General features: G+C 34.3%; 2 protein-coding genes across 2 annotated transcripts; both read right to left on the reverse strand.

Moving 5' to 3' along the window:
• Positions 1-5,795: 5,795 nt before the first annotated feature.
• On the reverse strand, positions 5,796-8,469 carry LOC125823614 (uncharacterized). Its single transcript, XM_049502957.1, has 6 exons — positions 8,325-8,469; positions 8,096-8,288; positions 7,884-8,010; positions 7,506-7,793; positions 6,323-6,430; positions 5,796-6,212 (listed from the first exon to the last, which is right to left on the reverse strand). Exons 1-6 carry the CDS (start codon positions 8,467-8,469, stop codon positions 5,796-5,798), a joined length of 1,278 nt encoding a protein of 425 aa, XP_049358914.1.
• A 688-nt stretch (positions 8,470-9,157) lies between these two features.
• LOC125823615 (uncharacterized) lies at positions 9,158-12,781 on the reverse strand. Its single transcript, XM_049502958.1, has 4 exons — positions 11,539-12,781; positions 10,596-11,394; positions 10,004-10,103; positions 9,158-9,919 (listed from the first exon to the last, which is right to left on the reverse strand). Exons 1-4 carry the CDS (start codon positions 12,779-12,781, stop codon positions 9,158-9,160), a joined length of 2,904 nt encoding a protein of 967 aa, XP_049358915.1.
• Positions 12,782-13,249: the final 468 nt, after the last annotated feature.

A 13,249-nucleotide genomic window follows, 5' to 3' on the forward strand; every position in this document is an offset into this window, starting at 1 on the left:
GTTTGCTTAGTTAGTAAGTCTCATATATATTGTGGACTCACTTTAATTTTCTTGGTGAACAATTGGTTTCTCTTTTTAGAAGTTGTTATTATTATTATTTGAAGGCCTTATTTGAATAATAATTGAGGCCTTTTTTTGGTTTATTGGATAAGTCTTGGATTAACTAGTTGTGTGGCGAACACATAAGCTTGTGGAAAATATATACGTAATTTCTTTTTTAATATCGTCACCAAAATGTTTACTTGATTACGAAGCAAATCCACAAGTTCATTCTTCGGGATGACTAAGTTGGTTTGGAGAATAGTCATCTATATAGAAAACTTGGGATCGATCCTCACACTTAATGTCTATTGAATCGAGTCTAGCGCATATGATTTGCCTAATGCAATTTTTATCTCTTGTGTGATTTTCAGGCTATTACACAGTGAAGAGTTTATCCAGTAGCACAAATTGCTCATCCGAAGGATAAAGGCTGTAGCAAAGATTGTAATAGCGTTTCCTGGGGTTTCAAAAAAAAAAATCCACAAGTTCAATGTGTTGGGAAAAAATGGGTAATATTTGTCAAACATAGCTATAATTTTGATTTGTTACGAAATTTAAGATAAAAATGAAGATTTTAAACTTACAATTTTATGATCTTAAATTTGTGTAGTTATAAAAACAATAAAAAGATAAAATTAAATTGTCTACAAAAATAGAAAGATATCATTATTTTTAAAATGGACTAATAAAAAAAAATATTACGTACGAAGGGAAAGAGACGGAATATTAGGTAACAAAATTTGAGAAATTGGATGTGATTAAACCCACTTTAAAGAATTGCGCGTGGGGGTGGGGCTAATACCATTTTTATGAAATCTTTTCATCCTTTTTATTTCAAAAGAAACAAAAAAAATAAAATTCAACGATGAAAACATTATTTTCAAAGTGCTCCGCCACCTCCATTTGCAAGTAATCATTTATTTTTAGACAGGGGTGGATCTATGTAATGACGTATATGGTGTTGTCAATTTGTGTTTAAAATAGAATTACTAATTTTAAAAAAAATTGCAGAAACACGAAGTTATTAAAGTTTAATGAACCAGTAAGAACAGAAGAACATAAATTAATTCACAAAAATTAAAATCTGTAGAACATATCAGAATCTGTAAAAGACAGAACGGAAAGAGATCAAACCCACTGAATGCACAATGTCGCCTTAAGGAAATTATTCCCCTTTAGTATCCGAGGTTTGATTTGGAATATGTTCTCCCAGGATAGAATGATCTCAATCATCAGTGTATTGATACTCAAAACGCTAGTATCAGCGAGCCACTCAACGACAGTAAAATACACGAAAAGTATTTGTGCAGAAGAAGAAGAAGAAATCAGAAATTTTCGTAAGTAAAATATTCTGAAGAATAACTGGTATTTATAGCCAAGAGGAACTGATTCCAAAAGGTTGCAACCTTTCAGAATCCACACGACCATTAATGAAAGTTTGCAACCTTTCAAACGGTCATGGTTGTTTCTGAAAGTTGCAACCTTTTAGAACAATCATTTCCAACGGTGGGAAATTTAAATAAAACGGAAAAGTTTAAATAAAATGAGTCGTGCGCGGATTCGAGTCGGGTCGAAACTTTTGGGTTAATTAACTAATTAATTAATTGAAACGTTTTGACCATTTAATTTAATTTAATTAATTAACTAACTAATTAAAATAAACTTTGTCCAAAAATAATCTCTCGATCGATCCGAAGCCGAGTCGAGCGATGACGATGACGGCGCGAGGGGGGTCCCTTTTTCCAACCCCTTTAACAATTAATAGAAGGGTTTCTCTACTAAAGCATAAGAGGACTTTTCAAGTTCCTCTCTTTTCATCTTCCCTCTATTTCCCATTAAATCTTGCTATATACCCAACAATCCCCCACATGAATGGGGAATGATTATAACATAAGAAATGCACGGACAAGTGTGTACTTTACAAGCAATGATTAATTGCATCTGGATAAGTAGGTTTCCCCTTGAACTTTCCGTAGTGAACATATATCGGATTTACTCGGTCAATCGGTAGATGCGATATCTTTGAACCGTCGAGCTTTGGTGTATACCTAGACAACCATATGTCACACAATTAACCCTTTACCGTTTATAGTTCTTACGGTTGTGTTCGTTTCAGCCATGGACACCTCCTGGTTTCATAAGTGTATAGAGAATAGGCTTTTGACATAAAATTCTCTTTGAAACGGCTTACACTTCACACTTACATAGGTGATTTCTAACCGTGTCATCTCGTAGATACACTATTTGGTCAAATCTGCCAAACTTAGCAAATCATTAAAAACTTTAAGCTTTATTAACTCATTAACAAGCCTTAAAGTCTTAACCTTGTTCCTGAATATTGTCTTCATCATGAGAATGGATTGAGTTGATTGACAATGTCGAACCGTCAGTTATAACTTTGTTTTTCTCCTTGAATCTAGCTCTTGGGATATCCAGTCTGCTAGATAGAGTTACCGCTATGCTGACTTGTCTTAAGCCGTAAACTTATTCCCTTAGATGATCTTTCAACTACCTCTCTCACTAGGCCTTCTGTTAGTGGATCTGACACATTATCGCTTGACTTCACATAGTCAATTGTGATACTTTCAGTGGAGAGCAGTTGTCTTACGGTGTTATGTCTCCGTCCTATATGACGAGACTTCCCGTTGTACATGACACTTCCTGCCCTACCTATTGTTGCTTAACTATCACAATGTATGCAAATAGGTCCCACAAGGTTTGGGCCAGAATGGAATATCCTCTAAGAAATTTCGCAGTCATTCAGCTTCTTCACCAGCCTTATCTAAAGTAATAAATTCAGATTCCATTATGGAGCGAGCGATACATCTCTGTTTTGACGATTTCCAAGAGACTGCTCTTCCACCAAGTGTAAACACATAACCACTTGTGGATTTTACTTCATTTGACCCACTGATCCAATTTGCATAACTATATCCTTCAACCACAATAGGATATTTATTATAATGTAAAACATAGTGTTGTGTATGGTTCAGATACCCCAACACACGTTTCATTGCCATCCAGTGAGTTTGATTCGAAATACTAGTGAACTGACTTAGTTTTCTAACAACACATGCTATATCTGGTCGCGTACAATTCATAATATACATCAAACTTCCCAACCCTTTGGCATATTCTAATTGAGAGTCACTTTCACCTACATTCTTTTGAAATGTAAAGCTTAAATCAATTGGAGTTTTGATAACATTGAGATTCAAGTACCTGAACTTATCCAATACTCTTTCAATATAATGAGATTGAGACAATGCTAATCCCTGAGGAGTTGTGAGAATCATGATCCCTAAGATCAAATCAGCAACTCCTAAGTCCTTCATATCGAACTTGCTGGACAGCATGCACTTAGTAACATTTATATCATCAATATTTTTAGTCATTATTAACATGTCATCAACATACAGACAAGTAATGACTTCATGATTTGGAACGTTTTTAATGTAAACACACTTATCACATTAGTTAATCTTGAACCCATTTGCCAACATTGTTTGGTCAAATTTAGCATGCCATTGTTTGAGTGCTTGCTTAAGCCCATAAAGCGACTTCACAAGTCTGCACATTTTCTCTTCTTTACGAGGAACCACAAACCCTTCAGGTTGTTCCATGTAAATTTCTTCCTCTAACTCTCCATTTAAGAAGGCTATCTTTAAATCCATTTGGTGGATTTTAAGATCACGCACTGCCGCTAGTGCTATTAACATCCTAATTGATGTTATCCTTCTTACGGGAGAGTATGTATCAAAGTAGTCCAGACCTTCATTTTGTCTGTATCCTTTGACTACAAGTCTAGCCTTATGTTTGTCAATAGTCCAATCAACTTTCTTTTTCTTTTTAAAAATCCACTTTGATTCTAAATGTTTATTTCCTGGAGGAAGATCAGCCAATTCCCAAGTATGATTACTTAAAATTGATTCGATCTCATTATTGACTGCTTATTTCCAATAGATTGACCCAGATGAAGACGTATCTACTTTAAATGTTGGAGGCTCATTTTCAAGCAAGAATGCCACAAAATCTGGTCCGAAAGAAACGGATTTCCGTTGGCGATTACTACGCCTAGGATCCTCATTAGGTAGTGTATTTTCCGTTGATTCTTCATGTGGTCGTTTAGGTCTTTCACTTGTCGACTCACATTCAGTTTTATACGAATAAATGTGTTCAAACAACTCAGCGTTATCTGACTCCATTACCATATTAACATGAATTTCAGGATTATCAGATTTGTGAACCAAAAATCGACAAGCCTTACTATTCACAGCATATCCAATAAATACACAATTCACTATTTTATGTTCAATTTTCACCCTCTTGGATAAAGGCACCTCTACTTTGGCTAGACACCCCCACAATTTGAAATATTTCAAGTTGGGTTTCCTTCTTTTCCATAACTCACATGGAATCGATTGTGTTTTGCTACAGGGTTACCCTATTGAGTATCTTGTTAGCCGTAAGGATGGCTTCCCCCCATAGATTTCTTGGTGAATCAGAACCGATTATCAAGGCATTCATCATTTCCTTTAATGCTTTGTTCTTTCGTTCAGCCAAACCATTTGACTGTGGTGTATAAGGTGCAGTAGTTTGATGGATAATACTATATTCCAAACATATCTCAGCAAAAAGAGATTCGTATTCTCCACCCCTGTCACTTCAAATCATTTTTATCTTTAAATTCAATTGATTTTCCACTTTATTTTTGTATTGCTTAAATGCATCAATTGCTTCATCCTTACTATTAAGCAAATATACATAACAAAATCGAGTGCAATCGTCAATAGAAGTTATAAAATACTTTTTCCCAACACGAGATGGTGTCGACTTCATATCACATATATCTGTGTGAATTAAGTCTAAAGGTTTTGAATTCCTGTCAACAGACTTGTAATGATGTTTAACAAACTTACTTTCCACACAAATTTCACATTTCGATTTATCGCATTTGAAATCAGGCAATACTTGTAAAGTAATCAATTTTCACAAGACTTTGTAATTTACATGTCCCAAACGGGCATGTCATAAATCATTTGACTCCAATAAGTAAACAGAAACATACACTACTAAAAAAACAGTGTTTAGCGACGGATAAGTCCGTCGCCAATAGACATATATCCGTCGCTAAACTATATTTACGATGGATTAGCGATGAAATGTTGACCGTTATAATTTTGCTTGTAGCTAACCCCTTTGCGACGGCAAAATTGATTCCGTAGCAAGATTAACGACGATTTAGCGACATATGATATCCGTAGTAAAATGGTAGCGACGGAAAGTTTTGTCGCTAGATTTATATATATCGTTGCAAATTACATAAATGAATTCGTCGTCCTATAATTTTACGATGAAAATAATTTATCGCTAATCCGTCGCAAACTTTTGGCAACCAATTAATATTTGTCGCAATCCGTCACCAATTTTAATTCTTTAACTATTCCCAAAATTCGTCGCAATTTCCATCGTTAAATTTGTCGTAGGTATAATTCTTTCTATTCATTTTATTTATTTATTTATAATATAGAGAAAATGTAAATTATAAAACATCCTAATAATAACAAATATTCATATAACATAAATGTTACTTCATATATAACCCGTGCACCAAAACATATATTCATCTAATATTAAGTCCAAAACATCTACACCAAGTATCAAACATCTAGCAATTACTAATGTTTAGAACTCGTAATTGTTACTGCATAATTTGTTTTTCTTTAACAAAAATTAGATAAGAAAAACTAATGCTAGGGAGAAGAAATATGGTCATCATCTGAAACAACCTTATTAGGCACCATAGGTGTTGCTGATGATGCATCACCAATAGGAGTATCAGCTGATTGATGTGATGGTAAAGAAGTTACACCTCGTATGCGCTCAAGTAATATAGGAATCATGTGATCAGTCAATGTAGGAATCAATTTCTTCACGAACTCATCCATATTTTCCATCGGTGCAGATTGAGAAACAGATGGTGGTATTGATGATGAAACATCAGATTGAGAAGAGATACAAAGATTTGGTCCATAGTAACTTTTTGCTTGAGTTCCAAGACCATATATTCTTCTCTTCTTTTCTCCACCTGCAGCTTGATAATATGCGTCACGTTGATCAATATCAGATTCAGACTCAATTTTCTCACGTAATATTTCTTCATATCTTTCCTGCAATAAGTAGAGACATTAAAATTATAATAAAGAATACTAACTATAAGTTTCTTCAAATAAAAAGAATATGAATGTCAAAAGTCGATAATTTTATAAATTCTACTTACATGAACAATTCGTGCTCGCTCATCAACAAAAGATTTTCCATCGTGATCATGTGTGTGGACGTGCAAATGGAGCTCACTTGGTGTTGGGTCTCGACCCTTTTCAATAGCCTACCCAAAAAAAAAAAATTGCCCCAGTTATGTTATGAACAATATGATATAATTAGGTAAAGTATTTCAATAAACACAAAAAGTCTATTTAATTTCAGTGAGGAACCCACAATTGAGGTTGCCCCTATGGCAGAAATAATGCTAACAATTCAAATCGTGCCTCTAAAGATGAAGGAACCAACATTTGTAAGAATTGAGATGTCTTTCATAACTTTCTTATGCAAGTTTCAGATTCAAAAATCGGTGAAAACGAGCCAAAAACTGTCCAGAATAGTACTTGGTGACAAAGAAAAAGATTCAGATTCAGATTCAAAAATCAAGTTCTATAATAAGAAGTTATTCATATTCAATCTATTGCATGCAATGTCACAAGACAATCTAAAATATTAAGCTCCCTTCTTCTATAAGCAAGACCCATTAAGGCTCTTACAATAAAAAATAGATTCTAAGGCAACTAACTATTATAAGCTTGTAGAGGTAGTACTGGTGGTGAAAATTTTTGGAACAATTAATATGTACCTATACTCATGTGTTGGATATTTTTCTTTAAGCCGAGAATTTATCAGAAACAATCTCTTATCTCACAAAGGTATAAATAAAGTCTATGTACATCCTACTCTCTCTTAATTTTACTATATTACGTGTTAGCGCTAGCCAAATATCCAGGCAAAATATATCTACATTTTCTTATGCCATCTTGGTAGAGTTCACATCTTTGTACACATTCAGGCAAAGCTTTTACATGTAAAGTTCAAATCTATACATTTTTCCCTGTAACTTTTTATTTTCTCTAACCAACTATTATAATGTGGGGCTTTCATTTTTATGTTTTTCCAGCCAACATACAGTTCTAGCTAAAGACATTCATCACACTATACAATAGGCAAAAGTGTCATCAACAACAATTGTATGTTGCACCAAAACAGATGCACTGCAACAACAGTCCCAAAACATAATTGAACAAAAAAAAAGAGGCACTTCTACTATTTGTGTACTATCGACTTTTAGTAATGACTAGAAGATAAGGAAAATGTATTTTGTCGAAGAATATATATTGCGTGAAATATATACTTACAAGTTTCTTACGATGCTCCCCAATAGAGATAGATCCACCTGTATGAGTTCCGATAGCAGCTTCTCTTCCTCCACGACGATTTTTTTTATTTGTTTCTGACTTCGCAACATTCTCAGGAGCTTGCCAAAGCCTCATCCAATTTTCCCACACAATATCAGTTACATATCCGGGATTAGTTCCGTTCTTTTTTATTCTGGAAATAAAATCGCTATATCGTAGTGATGCCTTAATCTCCCATTGTCTTTTCACTGCATTTTCATTAGTTGAAGAGTCCCAATAGAATTCCTTCTGAAATTAGGTTGTAAAGTAATAACATTAATATCATATCTATAAAAAGTTTATCACTTTCTTAAACTCAATTATAATGAAATAACATACCTTGAATTCTCCAAAATAAAAATCTTTTACAGGTTGCGAGACACCTTTCCAATTGATTCCATTGGGATCAAGTTCATTTTTGAAAGACTTAGCTATGAAAGTAGAGCATGTCGAAGAAGGCTCCAATCTATATAAATTTCAGGACATTATTTAAATACATATGTATCTTATTAAAAATATATATACTAATGATACTATAAACATGGACTAACCCTGTAGGAGTAAGAGTAATAACTGTTCTCCGCTGCCCACGATTATTGGACTCACCTTCACCAATTGTGCTGCTTTGAGTAGATGCACCCTCTCCTATTTGATTACTTTCATTAGGTGTAATAGGAGATGATTCAACATCGGTTGGAATATTATTGTGATTTGGCATTTGAACGGGTGGTGTACTGCTAGGTCCTAGTATTTGAACTTGGTTTGTACGATCAAGCCCACCTATATTAGAACTTGTACCACCTTGTTGAGGACTAACTGTTGTGGGAATAGGAACAGTAGGCATTTTTGGAGGAATAGCAGAATTACCGCGACCTAAGGATTTTCCTACACGACCTGCACTACCTCGACCTCTGCCTCGAGCCATATCTTCAAAATATGTAAGTATTGTAAGATCAACACTTGTAAAAGATCAATTATTTTTAAATAAAGTTCATCAGTATGCCCAAATGTTACTAAATTTCATGCATATGACATACTAAAAATTAGAGCTAGAATCTCCTGCAGATTTTAAACAGATGACTAAACAGTCTTTTCGAAGTAAAATTTCAGACATATAAAGTCAAAATAGGGGGAGGAAAACTATAATCAACTAAATAAATGCAACTGAAAAACAATACTAACAGATATCATTGCAGCTACTACAGCACGTCTAAGAAGTGAAGAAAGTAGAAAAGAACATGAGAAGAAAGAGTAACTCATCCCACAATAGTGAAGCTGAATACGTAATAGTACAGAAAACAAAAAGAAAAAGTTATCGAAAACTTACCTTACTAGTTGCAGCAGTCGAAGAGAAGAGGAAGAAGTCACAATAGTTGAGAATAACCAGCTGAACTCCAATTTTTAAGGAAAATCTATAAAACAAAAGGCAACATCAAAAAATAGAAATCTCAAGTTGAATAAACAAAACAAAATTCTTAATCATATCGAATAGAAGAAAAAGTCATTCAAATATTATTACATTAAAAAAACATAAACTAAGGGAATAATAATATTATGAAAAATTACTACACTCAAAAAATATTGAAGATACAATAACATATTGTTATTAAGAACTAGTCACTATCTAAATCTTCTTCAAATTCTTCCTCATTCTCCTCAGTTTCTTCAGATTCATACTCCTCCTCAGTTTCATACTCCTCCTCTATAGATTCTCCAGGGATTTCATGATACTTTGGATGTAACCCATCAATGGGTTCTTCCATTTCAAGTACACCCCCATTTAAATCATGTAAGAGTATTTCTTCATCAACAGAAACATTCATATCTATCTCATGGACTTCAACTTCATTGACTTGAAATGGAACATTCAGTTCTGGAGTTGGTGCCACTTCTTCATCAGGTAATTCCACAACATTACGAGGTTTAACCTTCAATACGGCTAGCCAATCAATCTTGTCCTTTTTCTTGCTAGGATATGGGACATAACACACTTGTGTTGCTTGCATTGCAAGAATAAAAGGTTCATACTTTTTATACCGACGACGTTGGTTAACATCAATCAATTTGTATTGATTATGCTTCTTCACACCAACATCTATAGTTGGGTCAAACCATTCACACTTGAATAAGACAGTTTGCTTTAAAAGTTCTTCACGGTATTCCACTTGTATAATCTCTTTTATCCGTCCATAGTAATCACCAAAATTTGGATCTGAGATACAAACTCCACTGTTCATTGTTGATCTAGCGCTACCATAACATTTTGTATGAAATTTGTATCCATTAACAAAATACATTGAATGACATGTAGCGCCTACTAATGGTCCATGAGCAAGGCTACGCAAGAATTTATTCTCTATATGATTGCATCGGACCTATTTAAAAAAAGACTTAGTTAAATTCACAAGACAATTTAGGTTACATTACTATATCAAAGTTAATGATCGTTGGAGACTTACGTATTCCTTAAACCATAAAGAAAAATATGCCTCAAGTCTCTCATCTATCTGACACTGTGATAAATTGGGAGATTCTTCTTGCAAACGTTGCACGTACATACTTCATTAATACAAAATAAGTTAAATAGAAAGTCATAATATATTAATATGTTTCTAATATTAGGTGAAAATAAATTTTAAATACTACCTCACAAATGGCTCAACCTCTTCACAATTTAGTAATATGTAAGTTTGAGCGGCCTTGATTTCATCAAGTGATAAATTTCTTTTTCTTGTCTATCCCCATAGTCGACCTGGATGGGTGAATATTGATAGATTTCCTTCAAGATCCTCCGTAATACCACCATCATCATTACGGTCCACATTATGATTACGTGTCATGACATGAGGTTCAAAATAATGAGAAAATAATAGTGTTGACTCTGTCATCAAGTATGCTTCACAAATAAAACCCTCAACACTAGCTTTATTTCCAATCATCCTTTTAAGAGTTCCAAGGTACCTTAATATATAATAAATGAATGTACCATCATATTAGAATTACCAAGTATAACATGCTTGTCATAATTTTGTCATAAAATTTCACATTTACCTTTCAAAAGGATACATCCATCGATATTGTACAGGTCCAGCGATCTTTGCTTCATATGGTAGGTGCACAGGCAAATGTTCCATCGAGTCAAAGAACCCTGGAGGAAATATACGTTCTAACTTACACAAAATTTGTGGGATATCTGCTTCCAATCTCTCCATGTCATCCACTCGTAGAGTGGTTAGAGTAAAATCTTTAAAAAATAAGCACAACTCTGTAAGTGCTTGCCACACATTACTAGGAAGTAATTCACGAAAAGCAATAGGCAAAAGTCTTTGCATGAACACGTGACAATCATGACTTTTCATGCCATATAGCTTTTTTGTATTTGTGTCTGGACATCTACCCAAATTTGAAACATACCCATCTGGAAATTTCAAATCTTTGACCCAATTAAACAAGATAGCTTTTTCTTCCTTGTCTATTGTGTATACAGCTTTGGGGTATTTACCATTTGAATCATTTGCCAACTGAGGTCGATCACAATAGTTTACCATATCCAAACGTGATTGTGAATTGTCTTTGGTTTTATCAACAATATTAAGAACCGTGTTAAATACATTATCAAAGACATTTTTCTCAATATGCATGACATCAAGGTTATGTCGAATCATGTTAGAACTCCAATATGGCAAATCCCAAAAGATACTTTGCTTTTTCCATCCACAAGACTTACATATTCTTCGATTAACCTCTTCTGCATCTAACTCAGTTACTTTCCTTATCCCTAAGTCACAAATTTGGTTCAAAATCTCCTCTCTTGTTTTGTAAGGTGGTGGAAATCTTTTGACAGTCTTGCCTTTAAAAAAGTTTTTACGATCTCTCCGGAAAGGATGATGTTGGTCAAGAAACATCCTATGACTGTCAAACCAAGATGTTTTTCTACCATGTTCTAATCTAAAGGATTATGTCTCCTCCATACAATAAGGACAAGCTAACTTACCCGCAGTACTCCATCCTGATAATATAGAATATGCTGGAAAGTCACTTATAGTCCACATCAAAGCTGCCCTTAGTTGAAAGTTTTGCTTTTTTGAAATGTCAAATACTTCTACACCTGTCTCCCACAACAAGGTCAACTCATTTATTAGAGGTTGCAGATAAACATCAATTTTATGTTTGGGATTGTTTGGCTCTGGAATAATGACAGTTAAGAACATATATGCTTCCTTCATGCACATTCCTGGAGGTAAATTATATGGAGTTACAATCACTGGCCACGAAGCGTATTTCCTCCCAGTCTGACTGAATGGTTGGAAACCATCCGTACATAACCCCAATCTTACATTTCTTGGTTCATTGGCAAAAAAGGTATGAGTTTCATTGAAGTGTTTCCAAGCATCAGAGTCTGATGGATGACGTATTACTCCTTCGTCGTGTGTATGCTCATGATGCCATCTCATATCAGCAGCTGTAGCATGAGATGCATATAATCTTTTTAATCTAGGAATCAAAGGAAAATAATATATTTTCTTATAAGGGACCAATTTCCGCTTACGAGAGCCTACACGACGCTTATACCTCTGATTGCCACAAAATTTACAAGATGTAAGGTTCTCATCATCGCCCCAATATAACATACATCCTGATTCACAATAATCAATCTTCTCAACTGGCAAACCCAAGCTACGCACCAATTTCTTTGTTTGATAATAGTTATCAAGCACTATGTTATCTTCAGGTAAAGAATCTTTCAACAATTGCATCATTTGGTTGTAACCTCTCTGTGACATGTTGTTCTCCATTTTAATGTTTAACATCCTAGAGACAACGTCAAGTTGAGAGACGGAGGAACCGGGATACAATTTTGCATCAGCGGCATGTAGTAAATCATAAAATCTTTGAGACTCAGGATTAGGCTCCTCCTCCATTGGAAGATCAGACGCCTCCTCTATTGAAGGATTGATCTCCTCCTCCATTGAAGTTTCATAAGTATGAGATGACTCATGTTCAATATTGCTTTGAAATTGTCGACTCAAACCTTGATCAAAGTTTGGACCAGCTACATCCAAAATCATTTGTCGGTACGGATTATCATATCCCAATTCAGGTTGAGTTCCACCATGCAAATCATTAACATAATACATCTCATCAATAGCATCTTCTTCCCCTTGATATTTCCAAACAAAATAGTTCTCAACAAAGACGTATTGAAAAAGGTGATATTTAACCATTTCAACATCCATGTATTTAAGGTTATGACATTTTTTGCAAGGACATTTAATGTTGTCACCACTCATACGATTTTTTTGTGAACATGCATACTGAATAAAGTTATTCACACCGGTTATAAAACTGGAGAGTATACCCCCTCGTCCATCCAACCTCTCATACATCCAACCACGCTTCAAATTACTCATGTTCCTATAAATTTTAGAACAATCAAGACAATCAGAAATTTCTCTTATATAAGTTATACAATCTGGATGTCCTACAAAGAAAAGATCAGATTAAAATACCTTTATGAAAAAGAGTATATCTTTGCACTTTTTAAATCATTCGCCGCCTTTTCTGTTAATATAAGTGTTCTTGATCACTGTTCAGTTATCTTAAAATATATTATTCTATTAATCTTCAGTTACAAAAAGTGCAATAACAAGAAAATGATAAGTTGCAGGAAGTGCAATGTCAAGGAAAGGTTCATACTGAAATAC

This window comes from Solanum verrucosum, unplaced genomic scaffold (genome assembly GCF_900185275.1).
Source record: "Solanum verrucosum unplaced genomic scaffold, falcon-dt-bn FXZP01000093.1, whole genome shotgun sequence".
NCBI lineage: Eukaryota > Viridiplantae > Streptophyta > Magnoliopsida > Solanales > Solanaceae > Solanum > Solanum verrucosum.